Source organism: Pongo pygmaeus, chromosome X (assembly GCF_028885625.2).
Source record: "Pongo pygmaeus isolate AG05252 chromosome X, NHGRI_mPonPyg2-v2.0_pri, whole genome shotgun sequence".
Classification (NCBI taxonomy): domain Eukaryota; kingdom Metazoa; phylum Chordata; class Mammalia; order Primates; family Hominidae; genus Pongo; species Pongo pygmaeus.
In genome coordinates this window covers 10,658,417-10,683,734 of record NC_072396.2, presented here as the reverse complement: position 1 = coordinate 10,683,734, position 25,318 = coordinate 10,658,417, and the positions used below count along the sequence as shown (strand labels likewise).

At 42.3% G+C, this 25,318-nt stretch overlaps 1 protein-coding gene across 1 annotated transcript in view; it reads right to left on the bottom strand.

Moving 5' to 3' along the window:
* Positions 1 to 13,676: 13,676 nt before the first annotated feature.
* CLCN4 (chloride voltage-gated channel 4) overlaps positions 13,677 to 25,318 on the bottom strand; it is an 80,919-nt gene continuing 69,277 nt past the window's right edge. Inside the window, exon 13 of the mRNA XM_054472156.2 lies at positions 13,677 to 17,836. Within this exon, the coding sequence (XP_054328131.1) occupies positions 17,746 to 17,836 (91 nt within the window). The 3' untranslated portion in view covers positions 13,677 to 17,745. The remainder of the gene's footprint in view (positions 17,837 to 25,318) is intronic.

The window sequence follows — 25,318 nt, the reverse complement described above, 5'->3', positions numbered from 1 at the left end:
GCCCAAGGTAATTTATAGATTCAATGCCATCCCCATCAAGCTACCAATTACTTCCTTCACAGAATTGGAAAAAACTACTTTAAAGTTCATATGGAACCAAAAAAGAGCCGGCATCGCCAGGTCAATCCTAAGCCAAAAGAACAAAGCTGGAGGCATCAGGCTACCTGACTTCAAACTACACTACAAGGCTACAGTAACCAAAACAGCATGGTACTGGTACCAAAACAGAGATATAGATCAATGGAACAGAACAGAGCCATCAGAAATAATGCCACATATCTACAACTATCTGATCTTTAACAAACCTAACAAAAACAAGCAATGGGGAAAGGATTCTCTATTTAATAAATGGTGCTGGGAAAACTGGCTAGCCCTATGTAGAAAGCTGAAACTGGATCCCTTCCTTATACCTTATACAAAAATCAATTCAAGATGGATTAAAGACTTAAATGTTAGACCTAAAACCATAAAAACCCTAGAAGAAAACCTAGGCAATACCATTCAGGACATAGGCATGGGCAAGGACTTCATGTCTAAAACACCAAAAGCAATGGCAACAAAAGCCAAAATTGACAAATGAGATCTAATTAAACTCAAGAGCTTCTGCACAGCAAAAGAAACTACCATCAGAGTGAACAGGCAACCTACAGAATGGGAGAAAATTTTTGCAATCTACTCATCTGACAAAGGGCTAATATCCAGAATCTACAATGAACTCAAACAAGTTTACAAGAAAAAAACAACTCCATCAACAGGTGGGCAAAGGATATGAACAGACACTTCTCAAAAGAAGACATTTATGCAGCCAAAAAACACATGAAAAAATGATCATCACTGGCCATCAGAGAAATGCAAATCAAAACCACAATGAGATACCATCTCACACCAGTTAGAATGGTGATCAGTCAAAAGTCAGGAAACAACAGGTGCTGGAGAGGATGTGGAGAAATAGGAACACTTTTACACTGTTGGTGGGACTGTAAACTAGTTCAACCATTGTGGAAGTCAGTGTGGCAATTCCTCAGGGATCTAGAACTAGAAATACCATTTGACCCAGCCATCCCATTACTGGGTATATACCCAAAGGACTATAAATCATGCTGCTATAAAGACACATGCACACGTATGTTTATAGCAGCACTATTCACAATAGCAAAGACTTGGAACCAACCCAAATGTCCAACAGTGATAGACTGGATTAAGAAAATGTGGCACATATACACCATGGAATACTATGCAGCCATAAAAAATGATGAGTTCATGTCCTTTGTAGGGACATGGATGAAACTGGAAACCATCATTCTCAGCAAACTATCTCAAGGACAAAAAACCAAACACCGCATGTTCTCACTCATAGGTGGGAATTGAACAATGAGAACACATGGACACAGGAAGGGGACCATCACACACTGGGGCCTGTTGTGGGGTGGGGGGACGGGGGAGGGATAGCATTAGGAGATATACCTAATGCTAAATGACGAGTTAATGGGTGCAGCACACCAACATGGCACATGTATACATATGCAACAAACCTGCACGTTTTGCACATGTACCCCAAAACTTAAAGTATAATAATAATAAAATTTAAAAAAATTTTTTTGAAAAAAAAAAAAAAACCAAGGTGTTGATACAACTGCATTCTCTCTTGGGACTTTAGAGGAGAAATCTGTTCCTCGCTTTTTCTAGCTTTTAGAAGCTTCCCACATTTCTTGGTTCATGGCTCCACATCACTCTAGTCTATTTCCATTGTTACATCTCCTTCTCTGACTTGGACCCTCCTGCCTCTTTCTTCTAAGGATCCTCATGATCACATTGGCCCACTTGTTCCACCCAGGATCACCTCCCAGTCTCAAGCTCCTTAACTTCATCACATCTGCAAAGTCCTTGTGCCATGTAGGGTAACATATTCACAGGTTCCAGGGATTAGGATGTAAACATCCTTGGGGGTGATTTGTGTGTCTACCACAGTACAGAAATCCTGGTGAAATGTATATCTAATCCAGGATGGTCAGAATCATGTCGGATCATAAGAGAAGAACCCTCCAGTTATGTCATTTTTGAGATTGTGATTCAAAGCATTCTTCTTATCCATGAATGCACTGAAGGGCACTGAAGGCATACAGAGGTCAGGGTGAATATATTATCAGAGTCAGGGCCAAGGGCAGCTAACAGAATACACGTGACATCCATACTGAGAGGTCTGAATAAAGGAGTCAGCTCACCTCTGGTGAAGCAAGGAAGTCTTGGTGGAGTAAAGAGATTCTCAGGGGCTAGATAATGAAAGAACAGAGACAGTCTGGTTGTCTGGACAGGTTATGAGCATCTTAGGCAGATGGCGCCACATTGACTCAAGAGAGCTAATAAATACCTTAGTACCCTTCTTCCTTTCTGCAGTGATAACTCTGAGACACATGTTCTAAACTATCTCCAGCAGCCAACAGCAGCAGCAATTTGCTGAAGAAAGCACACTTTGTTGGTTGCCTTTCCTTCTCTGTTCCACCTCTTCCCCACTCTGCCATGCTGTTTCCTGGCATCACTTTCCAAATAAATGACTTGTACTTGAATACCCCGAGACAGGGGATTCTGCTGTTAGGGGAACCCAGACTGAGACAGCCCCCTCTGTACTGGCTGCAGCCTCCCTTAGAGGAACATGAAGGGGATAAAACACTTTCTCCAGTGCCTGTCATTATGGAGTGCTTGGGAGTGAGGGGAGAATCACTGTACTTTGGAAGACATCCACTTGCTGATGGAGCAGTGACAACCAGTCCAGCCAGGGGAGATGAAAGAGGTTAAAGGCCTGAATCTCAAAGAGACCCAACACACTAAAATGTATCCTTAGCCCCAGATATTCCTATTTCAGAAAGGCAAAGATTAGACTGTTCTTCCCCCTTCACCATATGCCCTGTCTAACCCTAAGTATTAGCTTTCGTCCTTTCACAATGTCTCCTCTTTCAATTTATTCAAGCCTGGTCTTGAGTCGTAGCCACAAACACTTTGTGAGTTATTCACATATGTAATGCACTAGGTTATGAGGCTTTGGGATAAGGCAAAGAGGAAAAAGATATATTCTTAGTCGGTAGTGTGCTAGTAAATGCTCCAGTGAGGGAGAGGAGGAAAGACTGGTTTACAGTATTTGCCAGTTTTTGTGGTGTAAACATTTCCACCATGGCTGATTTCAAGGTAGGAGTGTGACATCAACTGGCCCATAAAACGCCTGCAAATGTAACCATCAGCTCTTGAGAGCTGGTACAAGCTAGCTTCATCACGCCACTACCCAGCATTCTAGGAATTTATAGTGGTAATAACTGCATAGCCTGGGTACACTATCTGCTTTATCAGATTGACCCCAAAGTGGAAAATGGCTCAATACCACAGACCTTTGTTTCTTATTCGCATGACAGTACTGGGCAGGTAAAGAAGTCACTGGGAAGTCCTCTTCCACAGTTAAGAGGCCCAGGCTGACAGCAGAGCTGCCATCTTCAACACATGGCTTCCAAGGTCATGCTGGGTCATCTCCATTCCAGACCAGCAGAGAGGAAGACTGCAGGGGATTGCTCATGGACTCTCCAGGCTTCACTCCTGCTTACATTCCACTGGCTAGAACCAGTATTGACCACACCTAACTGCAAGGGGAGCTGGGAAATATAATCCAGCTGTGGACCCACGAAGAAAAGGAGAACAGAGATTTGGTGAGCAACAGCTATCTCTGCTACAATCACATTTTTGGGCATTCATGCTCTTCCATCTGCTGCGCCCAACAAGTTTGTATGGGTAGACGAATTACCGTATTTTATAGATGAGAAAAATCAAAGCTTAGAGAGGTTAAACGATTTGCCCAGGGTTACACAGCTAGGAAGTAGCAGAGCCTGGATTCAAAACCATGTCCATCTTATGCCAAAGTTAAAGCCCTTCAATAGATCGTTTTCACCTGGCTTCACCTCTATAAAAAATGGTGGCCAGAGGTGTTATGATCCTAAATCAGATACCAGCTAAAGAAATGTTCCTTTGGCAAGACACAGTTTTCGACCTGCCCCTCCCAGCTCTCTTGCCCCAAATGAGTGACGCTGAAGTTTTACTGAATGGCCCCATCAACACAACTCATTAAGAAGTGATGGGTTTTAGCCAACAGGGACTGATTTAACTTGTAGTTGCTTCCCTCTGAAGAATGTGAGAATCCAAGGTGACTGGGGACACTTTGGCTGGCACAGACTGGAGGGAAATGGCATTTTCTATCTCAAGCATAGAAGGAGTGGTGGAATGGAGCCAGGCCCTCAGAAGGGAGGAGAGAGAAAATAAGAGAGCTTGGCCCTCTGGCCCACAGCAGCTAGGGTCCCTGCTGGGCCTGATTATTAAATTGCAATAAGACAGCTCTACAGGAGAAAAGCATACAGATTCATTTAATGCCAAGTTTTATGTAGCACAGGAGCCCTCATAAGGTTATGAAGGCCCAAAGAAGCAGTTAGGAGTCAGTCACTTACATACTGAATCAGACAGGGAATAGTTAAGTTGTGAAAAAAGCAACTACATTATGTGGGGAGGCTAAAAAGATAAGAGTTATTGTAACAAGGTCTGTATGGAATTCTCTGTTTCAACTTCCCATCCTTGATAAGATTGTTATTTCTTTTTGTGTAAGAAGGATGTCTTTCACATGAGAATTTAATCTCCTGCTTTTAAGAAACAAAATGATCAGAGTGACCTTCTTGCACCTGCTTTTTCTGTTGTTAAGTTCCTTTAATTAAAAATAGTCAATATGCCAGGGCAGCGTATTTTGGGGTGGCATATTCTTAGCTCCCTCAGAGTCAAGTTGCAGATAGTGTCCTGGGATGTGCCTACAAAGCCAGGGTCTACCCATCACAGTGTCTGGACATCATCTTGGATGTCACAGCTGAAAAAATTTTTTGAACTACTTCTCTAAAGATTACGATACTCTCTCTTATCTATAGTTTTATATTTTCATTCCCCTTAGACCTCGTTATTAGATGTGCCCTTTGGATATTTTTCTACTAAGTCAACAGAATCACTTAAAGTTCTTATATTTGGAAGAGAGAGAGAATCTATTAACCAAATCCAGAAATACTGAAATTTTATTTCATTTCTATTCTCTCTCAACACTGAATATCAAAAGAACTTTCCGGTCAGTGGGGCACTTTTCCCCTTTGATGTGACATGTTCAGTAAAGTCACCGGCATGGGTTTCCTGAGCGGTTAGTCACCACAGCTTTTAGAGCCTGCCACACTTCTTTGCAGGTTCAGTTTGATCAAAGATACACAGGAGCACACAGTGTCTTCAGATTACACTTTTATATTCATTCTTTGGAAGCTCAGGGCGTCTGAACTAAGCAGCTCCTCTCAGGCCATGAAACACCAAGCCGATTACTGTTTTCTTTTGACACCTAGTGTTTTATGTGACATTTCACACAATGGCAGATAGGTCTCTTTTGGGGAAATACTCCATGTCTCCAGAAAACTCTGCCAGGGTTATTTTCCTGATTTATTCTAAAAGGTCACAGCTAAAGAACAGGCTTTCAGCATTTATCCATTGTTCAAAAGCATACATTATATTGTTTATCATCAATATATGACATACTAGAACTGACACTGAAGAAAGATAATGGAGACACAGCTCTTCGGCCTTGAGAAACTCATAGGTTTGACCCCCCAAAAAAAGTCAACCCTAGTTTTTCCCTCTTCAGAATTCCCACATTAGAAATCAATATTCTATATTGGCTCCAGGCTAAAGAAATAAAATAGAATCACAAGTTACCCCATCTGCTTCCAGGGACTGAGCTTTGGAACTTCAAATGAAGCTACTATGTAAAGCAGGGCCTGCTCTTGTTAACTCCTGGAGTCAAACTTGAATGTCAAAGTGCAGATTTGAAGCCGTCATGAGCTCACATGGTCCCACCCATTTTGGAAACAGCATGTGCTTTGCAGTTACATTCTCTGAGTCCAGCAATTACAAAAGCAAAACCCAAATCAGATGCTGTGATTTCCCCCAACAACAGCTCCTTTTCGGAGCCTGTAATCATCGTTTGGACTTTCCCATGTCTGTCTGCAGGAGCGAGCCCCCTCTGCCTGTCTTCCCCCATTGGCAGCTGGTGCTGTGAACGTTTGCTTGAAACATTCTTTCCCGGGCATACATGTCTGTCCCCTCGCTCTGGGCGATCAGTGCACAGCCTTGAATTATGTATATGTTGGTGTGATTTTCACATTGGGAATGGCAATGCTGTGGAGGGGGAGGCTCTGAGAGGGACTGAGGGTGAGGCTGAATTCCATCACCCACATGCCACACAGAGGTATCCCTTCCCCTTGATGAGTTTTGACTGATGATGCCTCTCTGTGTTCATCTCAGGGACGATTTGGAGCTCACGTTACAATATGACTTCTGGGGACTTTGAAGTCCCAGCTGCAGTGGTAACAGCACTGTAGCGATTAGGGGGCCAGCCGTCTCCGGGAAGGGGGTGGCTGCACAGTGGAATACAAAATGCAATTAAAAAGGAGCACCTGGGATAAAACCGAAGCAAGGAATGTGGCTTTGGCTCCAAGCAGAAGTGGGCTCATTTAATCACACAAGAATGTTCATCTCAACCAAGTGCTTGATTCAGAAAAACCCAAAACTTTGAAAACAAAAAACGAAATGAAACAGTAACAAAAAAACCCTCTGACCTGCCAGCACAGCAAAGGGATGCAGAAACTCTTAACACCTTCAGGGCTGCCTGAGAGGAAGATGAAGTCCTCAGAGGCTCAACTCAGGGGGCTGGTGAGATCCTTTTTCTTTTTCTGCCATCCGGGTACCTTCATATTTCCCCAGATGTGCACAGATTTTCACTTTTCTTATAACTTGTGTTCATTCTGCCCCTCCCCAGCCAGAGCCAATTTCCCAGAGGCAAGGCCTGCTTTTGTGTGTGTGTGTGGGGCAGGGGGGGGGTTTCCAGTTTTAGCCCCTTACTTCCATTAAAATTTATCTATCCTCTTTCCCAGCACATTAGACCAGTGGTTCTCAAACCAGAGCTGCCTCTAAACCGGCTAGAGGGTTTGGTAAAACACAGAGGAGTAGGCCTCATCCCCAGACTTTCAGATTTACCAGGTCCAGAGTAGGACAGATAACTTGCATTTCTAATAGATTGCTGGGTGATCCTCATGCTTCTAGTCCAAGGACCATACTTTGAGAACCACTGGCTTAGACCCTGAGCTAAGTAAGATGGGTTGTCATATTGTAGGAAAATGTTCCTAGACTTGAAGTCACGAAGACCAAGTTTGAGCTTCCTCCAACAAGACCACCTCCTAGGTATAGTAACTTGAGCAAATCCCTGGAGCCCAGAGGTTCTCAATCTCACATTAGAATCACCCGGTGACCTTTTATAATGTTGATGGAAGACCCCACCCAAGATGGACTTAATCAGAATCTCAGGGCATGGCTCCGGTGCATCAGTGGGTTGCAAAATCTCCACAGGTGATTCTTCTGAGCCTCAGTTTTGTCTTCTAAATAATAGGTATAATTTTTCCCACACAGAACCATTGAGACAAACACAAATAAATATTAAAATCCCTTCATAAATGACACAGTGCTATTCAAATGTTAAGTGTCATTTTCTGTTACAGAAAACATATTTAAATTCTGACAGAGACCATAAACATCTCAGTTAATATCTCAGTTAATATCTAAATCAGGACAGATATTTCTGGCACAAGTTAAGCTGTTGGAGAAACTTGAAGGATGGAAAATCATTTTAACAAATCCGTCTTATTCCACTGACACACGCATCTCTCCTTGATTCTGTATTTAAAGCATTTCTCTAATTTTACATATAGTCTAAGAAAGTTAAATTACTCTTGGTGACTATCCAATGGTTTGGTGACCCCAATTTACTCTAAGCCAGGAGCCAGCAAACTTTTTCTGTCAAGGACCTGATAGTAAATATTTTGGGCTTTGTAGGCCAGATGGTCTCTGTTGCAATTATTTAACTCCACCATTGTATCACAAAAACAGCCATAGACTAAAACAAACAAACATAAAAAGCAGCCATAGACAATATGTAAACGGCTGCACATGGCTCTGTGCCAATCAACTTTATCCGCAAAAACAGGTGGCAGGCTGCATTTGGCCACGTGCTATAGTTGGCCAACCACTCCTCTAAGTTTCAAAGAAAGACACAAAAATGTTCAAGTTGACTAAAAAAAGCAACTAGGAATCTTTCTAATGAGATGTACCCAGCAAAGAGCGATTTCATCGACATGCTTGCGTGCATGGTCTGAGTGTGGGAGGCAACTGAGAAGGACGACAGGGTGGTCACACAGACGTTGAAAGTAAGCCAATCGCTTTGAAATTACCAATTGGTGTGAGACTTATGTCCAGGTAAGATGACTGCATTCTTCCTGGGCTCACCATTAGGTTCTCAGAAAGAAGGAAATGCACCCTCTCCCCCTAAATTGCTGTTTTCTGCTTAAGGGCTGAGGGAACTCTTCCGCAGCCATGGGGACTCGTCGAAGCAGGACAGGAGTCCCCATCAGTCTTTGCCTTACACTAGCGATTTTCATCCAGCGTTAGGAAAAAACCACCAAAATGACACCAAAGGGTGATCCCTTTTCCCATGCTTTGTAAATCATAGTGCTCCCTTCTATACAATTAGGGGAGGGGATGGGGGAGATTTGCATACCTCCCCCCACCCAGGACACTTGGCAATGTCTGAAGACATTTTTGGAGTCATAACTAGGTGAGGGGTGCTATGGCATCTAGTGGGTAGAGGCCAGGAATGCTGCTCACCATTGTATAGTGCACAGGACAGCCCCAAATGTCACTAGTGCTGAGGCTGAGAATCTCTGAGATGGGGCATCACGTAGGAGGATAGCTGTAACTGGGAAAGTCTGGGGACTGAGAAATAGGGCTTAGAGCTCTTATGCCAAGCTTCTCCCTACCTTGTTTCTCTGGACAGGCTCCTTCAGTGGCCCAATCACTGCAGTCATCACTCCTTTTTGCTTTGGAAGTAAGATAATCTTAGAGAAAGTTGGGTCTTAGCGCTAGAAGTAAACTCAGATCACCTGGTCACGTAAGGCAGCACGTCTCAAATTGTACTCTGCACACAAATCACCTGGGGTTAATTCTGCCTGACTCAGCAGACCTGGATGGGGCTTGCAATTCTGCATTGCTAAGTGGCACTTGCTCCAGTAATACAGGCACAGGTAGTCCCTAGATCACACTCTGATTAGCAAGTCACTGCTTTCAGATGATGTGGCTGCAGTGCGTTAAAGTTAAGTCGGTTCTCCCAGTCACTCAACTAGAAATTCTCAAAAGAAACTTTAAAAAGACTTCATGGACCCTCACGCTCTAGCTACCAACTTAGTTAACCACAGATCCACCCTTCCTCTGGCACCTGGCAGCATCCTGCAGACACTGTACCCTGGAGGCACTTTGGGAAATCATCTCCACTGAATGCAGTCCTGCTCTTTCTCCCCAGCATTTTTTTTTTTTTTTTTCTGAGACAGAGTCTCTCTCTGTTGCCCAGGCTGGAGTGCAGTGGTGCAATCATAGCTCACTGCAGCCTCAAACTCCTGGGCTCAAGCGATCCTTTCACCTCAGCCTCTCAAGTAGCTAGGACTACCAGTGCTCACCACCACACCTGGCTAATTTTTTAAAATTTTTTTGTAGAGATGGGGGTCTGTGTTGCCCAGGCTGGTCTTGAACTCCTAGCCTCAAGCAATCCTCAACCACCACAGCCTACCAAAGCACTGAGATTACAGGCATGAGCCACCACACCTGGCCTCTCCCTAGCTCTTTAATAACCAGTGGAGACTCCTGCCCCATGGAGCAACTTGGCTTGGCCACTCCCTGGAGAAAGTTCCTTGCTGATCATATAAACCACTCAGCAGCCATTCCTAGAAATGTCTTTCTGGGGAGAGGCTGAAGTTTGAGAAATGTCAGAAAAGGAAGCCTGTTCATCAAAAGGGAGCTAGCCCGCCCCAATTTCCGCTTGGGTTCGTATCGGCTGGAAACAGGTGGAAGCCCTGAGAGAGTGAGTGTGTGTGAAATGAACATGGAGTCCTGCAGAAGGAAGGAATGTTCTACCAGCGAGCATCCCCTGGATCCAACCTGTTAGGAGCCTGTGGAACGAGAATTTATGGATGTGTTTTCAATTTCTCTGAGAGAATCTGTTTGGATTGAGGACGGCTGTTTCATCTTTGAAATATGTGTTCCATAACAAGCGCTGGAATCACACATCAATTGCTCCCTTCGTTCTGTGAGTCAAGCCCTGACTAAAGGGGTTTGGAAATCCCCACAAGGTGCTCTCTGCTTATTGCTCATTCAGAAAGAAAAAACATGTCTTTAATGAAATGCAATGTTGAGGAACAGCCAGAAATAGATGCTCCCTATCTGCCTTCACATATGGTAGCTTCTTTCTGGCCAATTGACCACCAATGAACTGGGGAAGAGCTTTAACAATGGGCAGTCCAGGCACCCCGTGCTCAGCCGAAGCACGCTGGTCCTGATGGAAATTGATGGAGATGGACGTTTCTAGTCCTTTCTCAACCCATGAAAGCCCAGGAAACCCATGCATGACCCAGACTTTTATTTGCAAGGCCATCCTGGTTAGCTCTAGCTAAGCCTCCAGAATTAAAACTGATGGGCTGTCACTTTTCAGACAAATTCTATTTGTTCATTCTCCCCCTCTGGCTTTTAACAACATCATGGTGACAGGAAATGTCCAAGGCCCACAAAACGCTGTTCTTTCATGAGTTTTACTAACAGACTCATTTCTACATTAACACCATGCTGGAGAGATTTTTCTTTGTCTGGAAGTGCAGAGGGTATTGAGTTTTAGGTGGCCTGAAAATAAGCAAGCTATACACTTTCTTGTGTTCCATGAATTCTTGCTCCAAATTTCAAAGTAATCAATACATAGTTCAGTATCCATGCATACTGATGCTTTTCTGCTCTTCAAGCCAATATAAAGGTACAGAGAAATGGAATTTTCTACCAAGTAGCTTCCTTTCTGTAATTTCCCATTAATTTGGAGACAGGTTTCTTTTTTTTTTTTTCTCTAAATATATCCCTTAAGAGATCCGAGTTGTTGCTTTGTTTTGTTTTGTTTTTTGGAAAAAAGACTGCAGGGACTGGGAAAAAAGCATTTGGCTAGTCTGATCTGTGTTTACTTTCGTGGCCTTATAATTAAACTAAAGTGTTATATGTCCTTTAACAACACACAATTAATTGCAGTATTTCCCACTAAAGCTACTGAGCTTTAGATGATAATGTCTACCATTTGCCTGGTCATATTCCATGCCAAGTACTGTACAGCAATTACCTCATTTCTCACAGCCATGCTGCTGTGGCAAGAGCAGTAGCTCACTCTACAGAGATGGGGAAACCCAGGCTCAGAGAAGTTCAGTCCCTTTGACAATGGCACGAGGAGCCAGGACTCAATGGAGCCGGAACTCAAGTGCAGTCCTATCGGCCTGTGACATTGGTGTGACTCTCTGAAAACTCAATATTGAAATTCTGTTGGAAGAATATTCTGGCTGGGTGTGGTGACTCATGCCTGTAATCCCAGCCCTTTGGGAGGCCGAGGCGGGCAAATCACTTGAGGTCAGAAATTCGAGACCAGCCTGGCCAACATGGTGAAACCCTGTCTGTACCAAAAATATGGAAAATTAGCCAGGCGTGATGGTGTGCAACTGTAATCCTAGTTACTAAGGAGGATGAGACAGGAGAATCGCTTGAACCCAGGAGGCAGAGACTGCAGTAAGCCAAGATCATGCCACCGCACTCCAGCCTGGGCAACAGGGCAAGACTCCATCTCAAAAAAAAAAAAAAAAAAGATTATTCTGTTTGCTTTTAGGGTATCATGAGACCACAAAAGTTTCCAGGCATGGCTTTAAATGCCACCGATATGCCAATGGCTTGATTTATATCTCAAACCTTAATGATTCCCCTGAGCTCCAAACTTGAATGTCTAAGAGACAACTCTCATGTAGCATTTCCAAGAGGGAGCTCCTCACCTAGTCTAGCCCATCTCAGTAAATAGCAACTTGGTTGTACCATTTTACATCCAGTGCATCAGCAAATCCGTTGGCTCTACCTTGGAAATACAGTTTGCCCTCTGTATCCATGGATTCTGCATCTGTGGATTCAACTGTAGATTTGAAAATATTCAGGAAAAAAAATGGATGGTTGCATCTGTACTGAACATGTACAGACTTTTTTCTTGTCACTATTCCATAAACAATGCAGTGTAACAACTATTTACATAGCATTACATTGAACTAGGTATTCTAAGTAATCTAGAGAATGTTTAAAGCAGACAGGAGGATGTGCGTGGGCCATATGCAAATAATACAACATTTTATATAAGGGGCTTAAGCGTCATGGATTTTGGAATCTATGGGGGGGTCCTGAAAGCAATCCCCCACAGATACTGAGGGGCAACTGTATAACTGGAATTCAAGAATTTTTCTGGGGCAAGCCCCCATCATCACTCACCTATTTGCAATAGACCTTTTTTTTTTTTTTTAATGGAGTCTCGCTCTGTTGCCCAGGCTGGAGCACAGTGGCACGATCTCAGCTCACTGTAACCTCTGCCTCCCAGGTTCAAGCGATTCTTCTGCCTCAGCCTCCCAAGTAGCTGGGATTACAGGCGCCTGCCACCACACCTGGCTTGTTTTTGTATTTTTTAGTACAGACAGGGTTTCACCATGTTGGCCAGGCTGGTCTCAAACTCCTGACCTCAAGTGATCTGCCTGCTTTGGCCTCCCAAAGTGCTGGGATTACAGGCATGAGCCACCGCACCTGGCGTATCTGCAATAGACTCCTAACCGGAGCCCTGGCTTCCAGTCTTGCTGTCCAACAGCCAGAATGGTTTGTGGACAACACAAGTCAAATCATGTCACTCCTCTGAATTCCAGGGCTTTACCTGGTCCTTCAAGACCCTGAAGCATCTGCTGTGTCTACCCTCCTCCCAAAGGGAAAACAAACCCAACTTCAAATACCTGCACTCCCATCCCAAGGCTGCAGCCATCCACCCCTGGTGGGCCCCCAGCAGGCTAGGCCCATTTCCACCTCAGGACATTTGTACTTGCTGTCCCCTCTGCTGAGGATACCCTTTCCCCAGCTGTACCCCCAGCTGGTCCCCTCCCCTAACCAGCGGGGACTCCTCTAACCACCCATATTAAATAGCACCTCTTCTAGGTCAAGGATCTGTGGGCATCCTTTGTTCCTTTCTTTTCTTTCTTTCAAATTTTCTGTAAAGTAGAAAGTTTTCACAAAAAAAAAAAAAAAAAAAAAAAACTTGTGGGAAAAGACATAATTCAACCCTTGTGGTTCCCAAAGTAACAAACAGAAAATTTGCTCCTGAAAGAAAGGATGAAAGAATGAATGAATGTTAGACCATTACCCAAGCTGTACTCCCCAGCCTTCACACAGGGCAAACACAGATGGCCTGAGGAAGTGTTCCTACCCAATCCTTGGAAACTGATAGCCTCAGTCTGAATTTTCATTTGGTCACCGCCCACCCAGCCAAGAACAAGGAATTTTAAAGCTGACTGAATGGACTTCACAATCTGTGTGCCCGTCTTAAGATGGGTCTTTAACTTTACTGGATAGTTCTACCAAGTCATGGGGACCAGGTTTCCAGAGGTTCTACTGCGTAGAAACACACTGTGAAATCAGTATCTCTTCCATTTACATGTTTGTTGCAGACTCTGTGCTTGTTTTATTTTTAAAAATAGAGTTCAAACATTTAATATTTAATAAGATGTCAACGTTTACACAGAGTGTTACAATAAAAAAAAGCCAACACGTTGCTACGTGGTCGTTCCAACACCAAATGTGAATATATCTCATCAAAGTCGCACGTAGGCTCATTCCCAGCACCTCTAGGATAGCAAATAAATAGTTATTACCGCGCCGGTGAAAATAGGGTCTGCTTAATGTTTCCCAAGTCAGATATACAGGCTCTCTCCTCATGTAAATCATTTCAAAGGCTAGAAGCTTAGTCTGATAGAACACTGCCCGTACAAAATTAAAATGAAAGCATAATATTACAATTATGTGGTAATTCAATAGTTCTCCTTGGGTTTCTCATCTTTTCCAGCTCAGCATCTAATAATGAATACTAAGTAGAATTTGCACATGTTGGTAATTTAAAGTAATCAGTTCTCAGTTCTCACCTAAGTGAAACAAACTGCTCTAAAATTTTCCATTTCTGTGATTTATTAGGCTCAAAATCTATCAATTTACACATCTCCTTTGTAAGGTCTTTGGGAAGGACTGAATAAAGAACTGAGATTACCTGGTTCAAAGTAACAGTAAGCACTGAATATTGAATGACTTCGACTTCTAGCACATTCTGCCTTTCCCTAAAAGCCACATAAGCATCTGCAATCCCAGGGGATGCACTAAAAACCACTTAGAAGAAACACACATGTCACTTCCAGGGTGCCCTTATTTGGTGCTTTTGTACAACACATTTCCTCAGTGAGAGCAAGAAACATGTGATGTGTCATGAAAGAGCTCCTTTCCCATGATGTGTTGATGGTTTTTTATGTTAAAACCCGATTCGGAAGGAATCCAGAAAGTTCTACAAATGTCTAAAGCCTTTGGTTCTGGAAGAGGAAAAAAAAAAAAAAAACTTATTCTGAAAGATGCTTATTTCACCTCCACGTCCCCATGCTGTTTATCAGATCACCAGATAAAGTGGATGGAAGTTCTGCATTTGGAGAGAGCAAATACCGTTGGGATTCCTACCCAACTATGTTTACAAGAAAGAGAGACACAGCATGGCAGCATGTTCCCCATGGGGTTTGTCTGAGCCTCCAGGCCCCTGGGTGAGTGGGCCACATGGCTGAGTTAGGACTCCACAGAAGGAAGGCAGTTTGCTGTGGTAGTCCCCACCGCAGACTTCATCCTTGACCTTAGTCCACCTGTCCAACTCTGGCCTTCTATTGAGGAGAGGCTGAACCCCACGATAAATCAGAGGTTCAACTTATGAAAAAAAGTAAGATTGGGTTGTTTCAGTCAAGTAACTCTTCCAACTGTTTGCCATGAATTTGCAGATATCTCTACTCTAAGCACCGGGGAGGACACAAATCCCAAGGTCCCCCTCGGTGACCTTGGCCCGGAAGCATATTTTCCCCTCATTCCCCCCCATGGCTTCAGCCAGATTAGAAAGAAATGCTGTGGTTTCACTGACCTTTGGCTATCTTTTCACTGTTTCATGTTCCCTTTTGAAGCCGCTTGTTTCAGCTAAAAGGACCTCCTGGATTCTATAAAGCCAGCCTATGACTAATACTCTTTCCCAGCACACACTGGCTCTGAGGAGACCATAGGGGAATAAGAGGGGAACTACATGAAGCGGTCATTAAGACTTTTTAGGATTTAAAGCCCAGGAGAATCCAATTTCACTTGTAAACGTTCCGTAGAAACCACAACACCAACACTAACATTAAGACCTGTTACTCAAGGCTTACGTGCTATAAATACGACAATGAATTTTATTCTTTTATAGGACCAAGGATTAAATTCTCTACTATTGACTGGATATTGTCACACTGAGGTGGCTACTTGATGTTATTTTGGAAGGAAGAGGTCAATGAATTACACAAACAAATTTTCTTATTGTGTCAGCATGGTCTGACTTAAAATTTCTTAACCCAGAGAAAATATACATTTTGCATATTAATTAGAAGTTTCATAGAAACCCATTTGTAGCTAGGTTTTTGTCCAACATGAAAATTCTTATTAGAGCTAAGAAATTATGGATTTGGGCTGGGAATTCTAGGTCAAATCTGAGAGAAGGGGTGGGGAACAGGAAGGTTAGAAGAACATTCACAGGGGTTTAGCAAGAATGAAAACCGGAAGGGCAATGACAAGGACACGATGATGGCGTCCAATACAGCAAACTTCCCCTCCTGAAGACCAACACTCTTCCTTAATAAGATAATATGAATTTCGTTCAGAGAGTAATGTGCCTAGCTCAATATTTTCCTTCCCACACTAGTGTGCGGCTAGGGGGAGCCACGTGACAGACTTCCAGTCAATGGATACAAGCTGAGCGTCTCTGATAGACATTGTACCTAGTTGCTTGCCTCTCCCTTCCTCTTCCCACTTAGAAAGCAGACATGATACCTGACAGTTCAGGAACCATCTTGCAACTCTGAGGCAATAAGCCAGAGGACAAAAGGTAAAAATGGTGAAAAAGAAATAGCAACGGGATGGGGATCCCAATGATGTTATGGAGACAGTCCTGGAGTACCCTGGAGTCTCAGGGTTTTTATCCAGCCCTTCAGTGTTTGCTGGGTTTTCTGTTATTTGCAGCCAAATGCACACCTAAGTGATGCAGCACTATCCAGTGACAATGAGATTGAAAAGGATGAGGGGCACTTAGTGAAAAGGAAGGGACAAAGACTAAAGAGAAAGGGCAAGTGGGATAATCTTACTTACACAGATCATATGGTGGACCTAATACATAGCTTAATTCCTTCCCGCAGAAAAGACCGAAATCCTGACTAAAAGAGTAAATGTGTCGTTAAGTTCAAATACAAAGATGCCCAGTGCCCAAATTGGCTATATAAAATTTAATGCTGTCCTCCTGCGCTGTGATTGCTAGTATGAAGTGCATGCTTATACATTAAAACTGGACGTTTTGCATCCTACAGAGAAGATAATGGAACAGATTTAGAATCAATTTAGTATTTCTCTTGCAATCCATTTGGAGGGATTCCAACTGAGAACGCGTATGCCTCATCCTCTCCACAGCCATATCTGATAAGACCTGAGAGGAAAAATAAGTAGTAACATTGGGTAGCCTGTTTGGACTCTTGCATATGCTACTTGAAAATGAAAGCACGCTTATGGCAGGCTGGGGGCATACCGGCTATGGCCCATGGAAGTGCTGAGCTGATCAATATTGAATGCATGGGCAAAAGCAATAAATAAATGAAGCAAATGCAATGGGGATGCAAATCAATGATCGGGTGAGTATACCCTCAAAATAAGGATGTGTCCCTTTGTATGGGAGGAGACACACCACAGTACTATATGCTCCAATAGTTCATCGTGCAGTCCCAGGATGCCAGTCTTGCATAGAGAAATGATTTCTTCACACTCATCATGGCAGGTGCCCCTGATGTTGGTTCAGAAACTGATGGATAAGCCAGATAACAGGCTGAGAACAGGAGCAAGAAACAGGACGGTCGTGAGCGGACCCACTGGCATACTTGCAGCTTTCACTATGTTCAAATTTAATTTCTTTTTCTTTTTCAACAAAGTAAGTGCAAATGTCTTTAGTATGATTCAGTAACATAGCAGCAAAACTTCAAGAACCAATAAATAAGGACGCTGACATGCCAATACCCCTTCGTCTTTTGGACTCAACACTTCACGTGTGTTCATAAGTTACAAACATCAGCCTTGAGCAGAAGGAGTAAAAGTTTCTTGAATCAGCATTCATGCTCCACATACTTGTACAGATCACATCATTTACATCATTTACCCACCCACATGCCCCCACAGCAGTAACAAACTCATTAGGAAACACAGCTTGAAACTCATACGGGGTTAAAGCTATTCAATGCCTACTCATTGATGTTTTTGTTTTTGTTTTTAAAGGTTTCATCCTTCTTCCCCGCCCTTCCCACAAAGCTTTTGTTTCTGCTGTCCCCAATGCATGATCTTTCATCGGGATAATAACATATCATTTATTTCTTTTTAAACGACACAGTCAGTGTTTTTCTGAAAATAATTGCCACCTTGTTGCTAATTAAACATGATGGATTCGGGGTCCTGGTTTGCCATCTGGGCCATATGTCTCAGAACATCCTTTTTTGTGATGATGCCAAGAAGTCTCCTGGAGAAGAAACAAAATAGAGAAAAGAGGTCAGCCTTGAAACGACGACTCATCCCTCTCCCTAAACCCCAGTGCCTTTTCCATGTGGACACAGAGACAGACAACATTTCCCAGCCTCCCTTGTCGTTAGGCAGAGCCAATGGAGGGAGCACTGGCCAATGCCTGTGGGTGGAAGTGACAGATGCCGCTCCCAGGTCTCCTGTGCATCTCCCCCCACTCTCTCTTCTCATCTGGCAGCCAGAGGCACAGGAGCCAGTGAAGGGCTCTGAGGATTGACTTAGGAGCCACCAGATTCAAAGACCTAGGTCCAGAGCCCACCTGCAATCCACACCGGATGCAACATGTGAGAAAATTAAACCTTTATTGCATTAGGCCACAGAGACTGCAAGCTTGTTTATTACGGCAGTAAACCTATGATGACTACTATATCCTCTTAAATTTCAAGACTATAATCAATTTTAAAAGGGTTTATGAAAGGCACTGTCAAAACTTGACCACACCACAGGAATTCCAAGTATAAGGTATTTTAAGTATAAGAAATTTTAAGTACAAGATAAAAAGTGATTCTATCTGTAGTTCTATCTTACTGGGAGGATAAAGTTTGACATTTATCTCTGACTATATATGTAAATTGCCTCCTCTTCCAAAATTCCATTGCTTTCAACTTATAAAAAGAATGCCACTTCCCAGAGTCTATTGTGTGGGAACACCAAGACTGTATATCACACAGTGCCAAGGAGCACTGCTCACAAACACTGCAGTAGAAATTGTGCCCTCTGGATTATACAGTGCACATTTGCACAACCATTCATAGCAAGCCTTGTTTCATTATTTTACTAAATGACCACCTGCAGGAACACATCACGCCCCTTGGGTAAAATGAAAGGTCTGAGAGAAGGACAAGTGAACAACTTCTTTGGAAAAAAAGAAGCTCCATTCCCACATAAGTTCGCAAAACACTACTCACTCTATCTCCACTGTACCCCCCAAAAAAGGGGTATGCAGAAGCAAACTCTGGTAGTCTCGCATTAAAATACTCTATAGCTATTAAAATAATGGGTTTCTACTCTGTGTATGATAATACACAAAAGAAATCAGAAAACCTAATTGTAATATACTGTCATTTAATTAAGGCAAAATTAGTCAAATTTATCTCTTAGTGAATATGAAGAGGGGATGTAAGTATTCTAAGCAGTATTCAAATCAGTTACACCTGGTGAAATAGACACTGATTAGTCAAACTGTCAGGCCAGGATTCTGACTTTTTTTGGCTCTGACAACACCGGACCTTAAACAGTCTTGGGAAAGGTATCCGTTTCTTGTGTTGGTTTCCCTATCTATCACACTGAGGGAGACAGCAAATAAGACCCCTTCCCCTCCATCTCATGGCAACATCTTTAGGAGAGAGGAAAATAGTGAAAGAGCATGCTAAGCAAACAGAATAATGACAATATGAATTACAAAAGCATTAAAAGAATATATCATGACCCTACAGTGATTGTTTTTCTTAAATGGGGAGGAATACTTGATAAACGTAGGAAGCAGGACAGAATTTGATAATTAATACTTTGCAACCCCCAATGTAATAATTAGCTTAGGCAATAATTATCAATGGATACCAAAATCATTGGGTGAATGGTTGCTGGAAAACAGAAAATTCACATGGTCTCAAAGTACTTTCCTACAGATTATGAACAAAGAGAAAAATGTCACTTTACAATGAAGGGTTCTGGCCATCACCACCTCATCCGAGCAATGGAGCTTATCATCAACAAAGTCAGAAAAGCAGACTCTATAATGTTACCTATGTTGGAATGCTGCCAAAAACGACTTACGCCAAATTGAATCATGAGGAAGTAATCAGACCCAGAATGTGAGACTACTGGTCTGGACTCTTCAAAGGAAATCTTTGCAAGTAACAAACCTGCACATGTATCTCCTGTATCTAAAATAAAATTTGGAATTATTTTTAAAAATCTCTGTCATTAAAAAAAAACAACAAGGCAGGAAACTGTTCTAGACAAGAGACTAAGAAGGCAAAAGAATGCAATGCACAAACCTTGATGGAATTCTGAGTTGACATTTGAATGAATATCAACTGGATATTGGATGCTATATTGAGTTACTGTTAATTTTATATCATCATGGTTTGGTAGTTATGTAAAGAAAATGTCTTAGAAGACGTCTGCTTCATTCATAATTGCCAAAACCTGGAAGCAACCAACATTTTCTTTAGTAGGTGACTGGATAAACTGAACCATGGCATATCCAGACAATGGATATTCTTCAGCAATAAAAACAAAAGTGCTATCAAGTCATGAAAAGATGTGGAGGAAAATCAAAATGTGTATTGCTGAGTGAAAGAAGCCAGTCTGAAAAGGCTACATACTGAATGATTCCAACTACATAATATGCAACATTCTGGAAAAGGCAAAACTATGGAGACAGTAAAAAGATCAGTGGTTGTCAGGGTTTGGTGGGTGGAAAAGAGGGATAAATAAGCAGAGCACAGGGGATTTTTAGGGCAGTGAAACTACTCTGATATTATATATTTGTCAAAATCCACAGAAATATATGACACAGAGTACACTCTAAAGTAAACTATGGATGTTAGTTAATAATAAAGTATTGATATTGGTTCATCAATTACAACAAATACAACAGTAATGCAAGATATTGACAATAGGGGAAACTGAGGGGGGAGAAGGGGATATAGGGGAACTGCACATTTTGCTCAATTGTTCTGTAAACCTAAATGTTGTTATAATCCTGAAACAAGACCTACCTAAAGGAAACAAATGTTAGCACTCTTCTTTGCAGTGAGATGCTGAGTTCTCCTGGGAAAACCCATCTGTGAGTATGAACACAGTTGATAGATTCAAGGCCCAACAAGGGCTCTGGTCTCCTCACACAGGAAGGTTGCTGGGTCCAGCTGGCAGAGCCTGAACATTTCTTTCCATCCTCATTTGTCTTAGTTGCTTCGGGCTCAACTGTCACAATGAGGACCCATTGCAATCAATCAACCAGAGATACACATTTTCTCAAGGGCACTGTTACCCAACACTTCGCCAAATCACCCTGCTTCTACGGTTGCAAAAGCTTTAGTGGGCTCCGGTCTCATTAGAGTTGCCCTTTTGCTTTGGCAGCCATGTACTGCTGCTGAGAAGAGCAGTCCAGGCCTCCAGACTTGAGGCATGTCAGAGCCTTAGAGGCCCACATAAGAAATAAAGGTTTCCCAATCAACAAAGTGAAGAGACAACCCACAGAATGGGAGAAAACACTAGCAAACTACCCATCTGACAAGGGATTAATAAGCAGAATATATAAGGAGCTCAAACAACTCTATAGGGAAAAATCTAATAATCTGATCAAAAAAACGGGCAAAATATTTGGATAGACATTTCTCAAAAGAAGACATACAAATAGCAAACAGGCATATGAAAAGAGTACAGTTGGATAGTTTGTAACACAAAGGGTAAATGCTTGAGGGGATGGATACCCCATTCTCTATGATGTGATTATTATGCATTGCATGCCAGTATCAAAACATCTCATGTGTTCCATACCCAAAGGAATATAAATCATGCTGCTATAAAGACACATGCACACGTATGTTTATTGCTGCACTATTCACAATAGCAAAGACTTGGAACCAACCCAAATGTCCAACAATGATAGACTGGATTAAGAAAATGTGGCACATATAGACTATGGAATACTATGCAGCCATAAAAAAGGATGAGTTCATGTCCTTTGTAGGGACATGGATGAAGCTGGAAACCATCATTCTGAGCAAACTATCACAAGGACAAAAAAACCAAACACCACATGTTCTCACTCATAGGTGGGAATTGAACAATGAGAACACATGGACACAGGAAGGGGAACATCACACACCGGGGCCTGTTGTGGGGTGGGGGGACGGGGGAGGGATAGCATTAGGAGATATACCTAATGTAAACGATGAGTTAATGGGTGCAGCACACCAACACGGCACATGTATACATATGTAACAAACCTGCACGTTGTGCACATGTACCCTAGAACTTAAAGTATAATAAAAATATATATATATATTTTTAAAAATCTCGTGTGTTCCATAAATATACACATCTACTATGTACCCATAAAAATTTAAATAAATGTTTTTAAACAAGGTTTCTTCCCAGAGTCAGGTAAATTTTGTTCTAGCTCTGATAATTCTAATTAATTTCAAGAAAGCAGTGATAGCTAGGAAAGGCGGCTTTGTTACTGGGAAGGGCATCTATTTACAGGCAGATAGGAATTCCCAGTGAGGCCCCCTCCCATGCGGTAGCAGCAAAATGCAAGCTGGGCCCATAGGACTCCTTCCACCCATCCAGCCCTCCACCTGGGAAGGCTTTACACAGGGTTTCTCCACCTTGGCACTAGTGACATTTAGGTTGGCTAATTATTTGTTGCAGATAGGCCATTCTGTGCACTGTGGAACATACAGCAGCATCCTGGGCCTCTACCCACTAGATGCACCAGCATCCCCATCCCCCGTCATGGCAACCAAAATGTCTCCAGACAATGCCAAATGTCTCCTGTGGAGGGGGGACAAGATAGCCCCTGGTTGAGAACCACCATCCAGATTAAAAAGTACTAAAATAGTTCTACACCAGTTGGTTTATAGCCACTGAGCTAGACACCCTGGGATGTCCCCTGCCAACCTCATACCTTATAGAACTGCAGTGAACTCCCCACAATTCATAACAAATGAGTTCATTATATGGCACCAGCTCTTAAATACTTTCACTATTACTCCCAGCCAGGAGCTTTCAGACACAAATAGACCTCTGTGGGTGAATCTATAATACACCGTCAGCATGGGACACAGGAATCCCGTTACCTGGCCCCATATCCTCAGTATTTTACTGAACAGGTATCCCAAAATGCAGCCATTCCAGGAATCTGGATACTTAAGGATGCTGCCACATATCTTCCCATCACGCCCAGGTCTACTCCCCACTGTCGTTGGTCCCAGAGGGTGCTGTACGGAGGGGATTGATGTCCTCAAGGGTCAGGGTCGGCTGGCAGGGTTCTCCATCAGAGGTCCTCCCGGTACCTGGCAGCTGATTGTGCCTCAGGAGATAGGAGACCTGGAAGAATCCAGATGGGACTGGCTCTGCAACCAATTCCCTTTAACCTTGAACAGTGTTTTGCTTCTTAGAGTCTCACCTCCTCATTTGAAAACTAAAGGGAATGGGGGAGGGGGGAGGAGGGGATGGAGGATGGTTAATGGGTACAAAAAATAGTTTAAAAGAATGAATACGATCTAGTATTTGATAGTGGAACAGGGTGACTACAATCAATAATTTAACTGTACATTTAAAAATAACTAAAAGAATTGGAATGTTTGTAACCCAAAGGATAAACGCTTGAGGTGATGGGAGACCCCATTTACCCTGATATGATTATTATGCATTACATGCCTGTATCAAAATATACCATATACCCATACATATATACTCCTATGTACCCACAAAAATTAAAAATAATTAAAAAAAAGAAAAAAAGGGAAACCAAACGTCCATCAACTAATGAATTGATCAGCAAAATGTGGTCTATCCACACAATGCAAGATGATTCAGCCCTAACAAGGAAAGAAGTACAGACACATCTTCAGTGTGGATGAACCTTGAAAACATGATGCTCAGTGAAAGAAGCCAAATACAAAAGGCCACATAGTGCATGACTGTATTGACATGAAATGTCCAGAATAGGCAAGTCCACAGAGACAGAAAATACAGTAGTGGTTGCCAAGGACTGTGGTATAGGAGGTAACGGCTAAGGGGTGTGGGGTTTCTTTTTGGGGTGATGAAAATTATCTAAAATTGTGGTGATTAATGCACAACCCATTTTCTACTAAAAACCACTGAATCATGCATTTTAAATGGGTGAATTGTACAATATATTAAATAGGAATGGTGAGAGAGGGCATCTTTGTTTTGTGCTGGTTTTCAAGAGGAATGCTTCCAGGTTTTGCCCACTCAGTATGATATTGGCTGTGGGTTTGTCATAAATGGCTCTTATTATTTTGAGTTATGTTCCATCAGTACCTAGTTTATTGAGAGTTTTTAACATGAAGGGATGTTATTTTTATCGAAGGCCTTTTCTGCATCCATTGAGATAATCATGTGGTTTTTGTCTTTCATTTTGTTTGTGTGATGAATTACGTTTATTGATTTGTGTCTGTTGAACCAGCCTTGTACCCCAGGGATGAAGCTGACTTGATCGTGGTGAATAAGCCTTTTGATATGCTGCCGGGTTCAGTTTGCCATTATTTTTTTTATTGAGGATTTTTGCATCAATGTTCATTAGGGATATTGGCCTGAAGTTTCCTTTTTTTGTTGTATCTCTGCCAGGTTTTGGTATCAGGATGATGCTGGCCTCATAAAATGAGTTAGGGAGGAGTCCCTCCTTTTCAACTGTTTGGAATAGTTTCTGAAGAAATGGTACCAGTTCCTCTTTGTACCTCTGGTACAAAGAATTCAGCTGTAAATCTCTCTGGTCCTGGGGTTTTTTGGGTTGGTAGGCTATTTATTACTGCCTCAATTTCAGAACTTGGTCTATTCAGGGGTTCAACTTCTTCCTGGTTCAGTCTTGGGAGGGTGTATGCATCCAGGAATTTATCTATTTCTTCTAGATTTTCTAGTTTATTTACATAGAGGTGATACAGTATTCTCTGATGGTTGTTTGTATTCCTGTGGGGTCAGTGATGATATCCCCTGTATCATTTTTTGTTGTGTCTATTCAATTCTTCTCTCTTTTCTTCTTTACTACCCTAGCTAGCAGTCTATTTTATTAATTTTTTCAAAAAAACAACTCCTGGATTTGTTGGGGTTGTTGATTTTTTGAAGGGTTTTTTGTATCTCTATCTCCTTCAGTTCTGCTCTGATCTTGCTTATTTCTTGTCTTCTGCTAGCTTTGGGGTTTGTCTGCTCTTGGTTCTCTAGTTCTTTTAGTTGTGATGTTAGGGTGTTGACTTGAGATCTTTCTAGCTTTTTGATGTGGGCATTTAGTGCTATAAATTTCCCTCTTAACACTGCTGTAGCTGTGTCCAAGAGATTCTGGTATGTTGTCTCTTTGTTCTCATTGGTTTCAAAGAATTTCTTGATTTCTGCCTTAATTTTATTATTTACCCAGGAGTCATTCAGGAGGAGGTTGTTCAATTTCCATGTAGTTGTGTGGTTTTGAGTGAGTTTCTTAATCTTGAGTTCTAATCTGAGTGCACTGTGGTCTGAGAGACTGCTTGTTATGATTTCAGTTGTTTTGCATTTGCTGAGGAGTGTTTCACTTCCAATTACATGATTGATTTTAGAGTAAGTGTCGTGTGGCGCCAAGAAGAATGTATATTCTGTTGTTTTGAGGTGCAGAGTCCATATAGCCTAGAAAATCCTAAGCAAAAAGAACAAAGCTGCAGGCATCATGCTACCCGACTTCAAACTATACTACATGGCC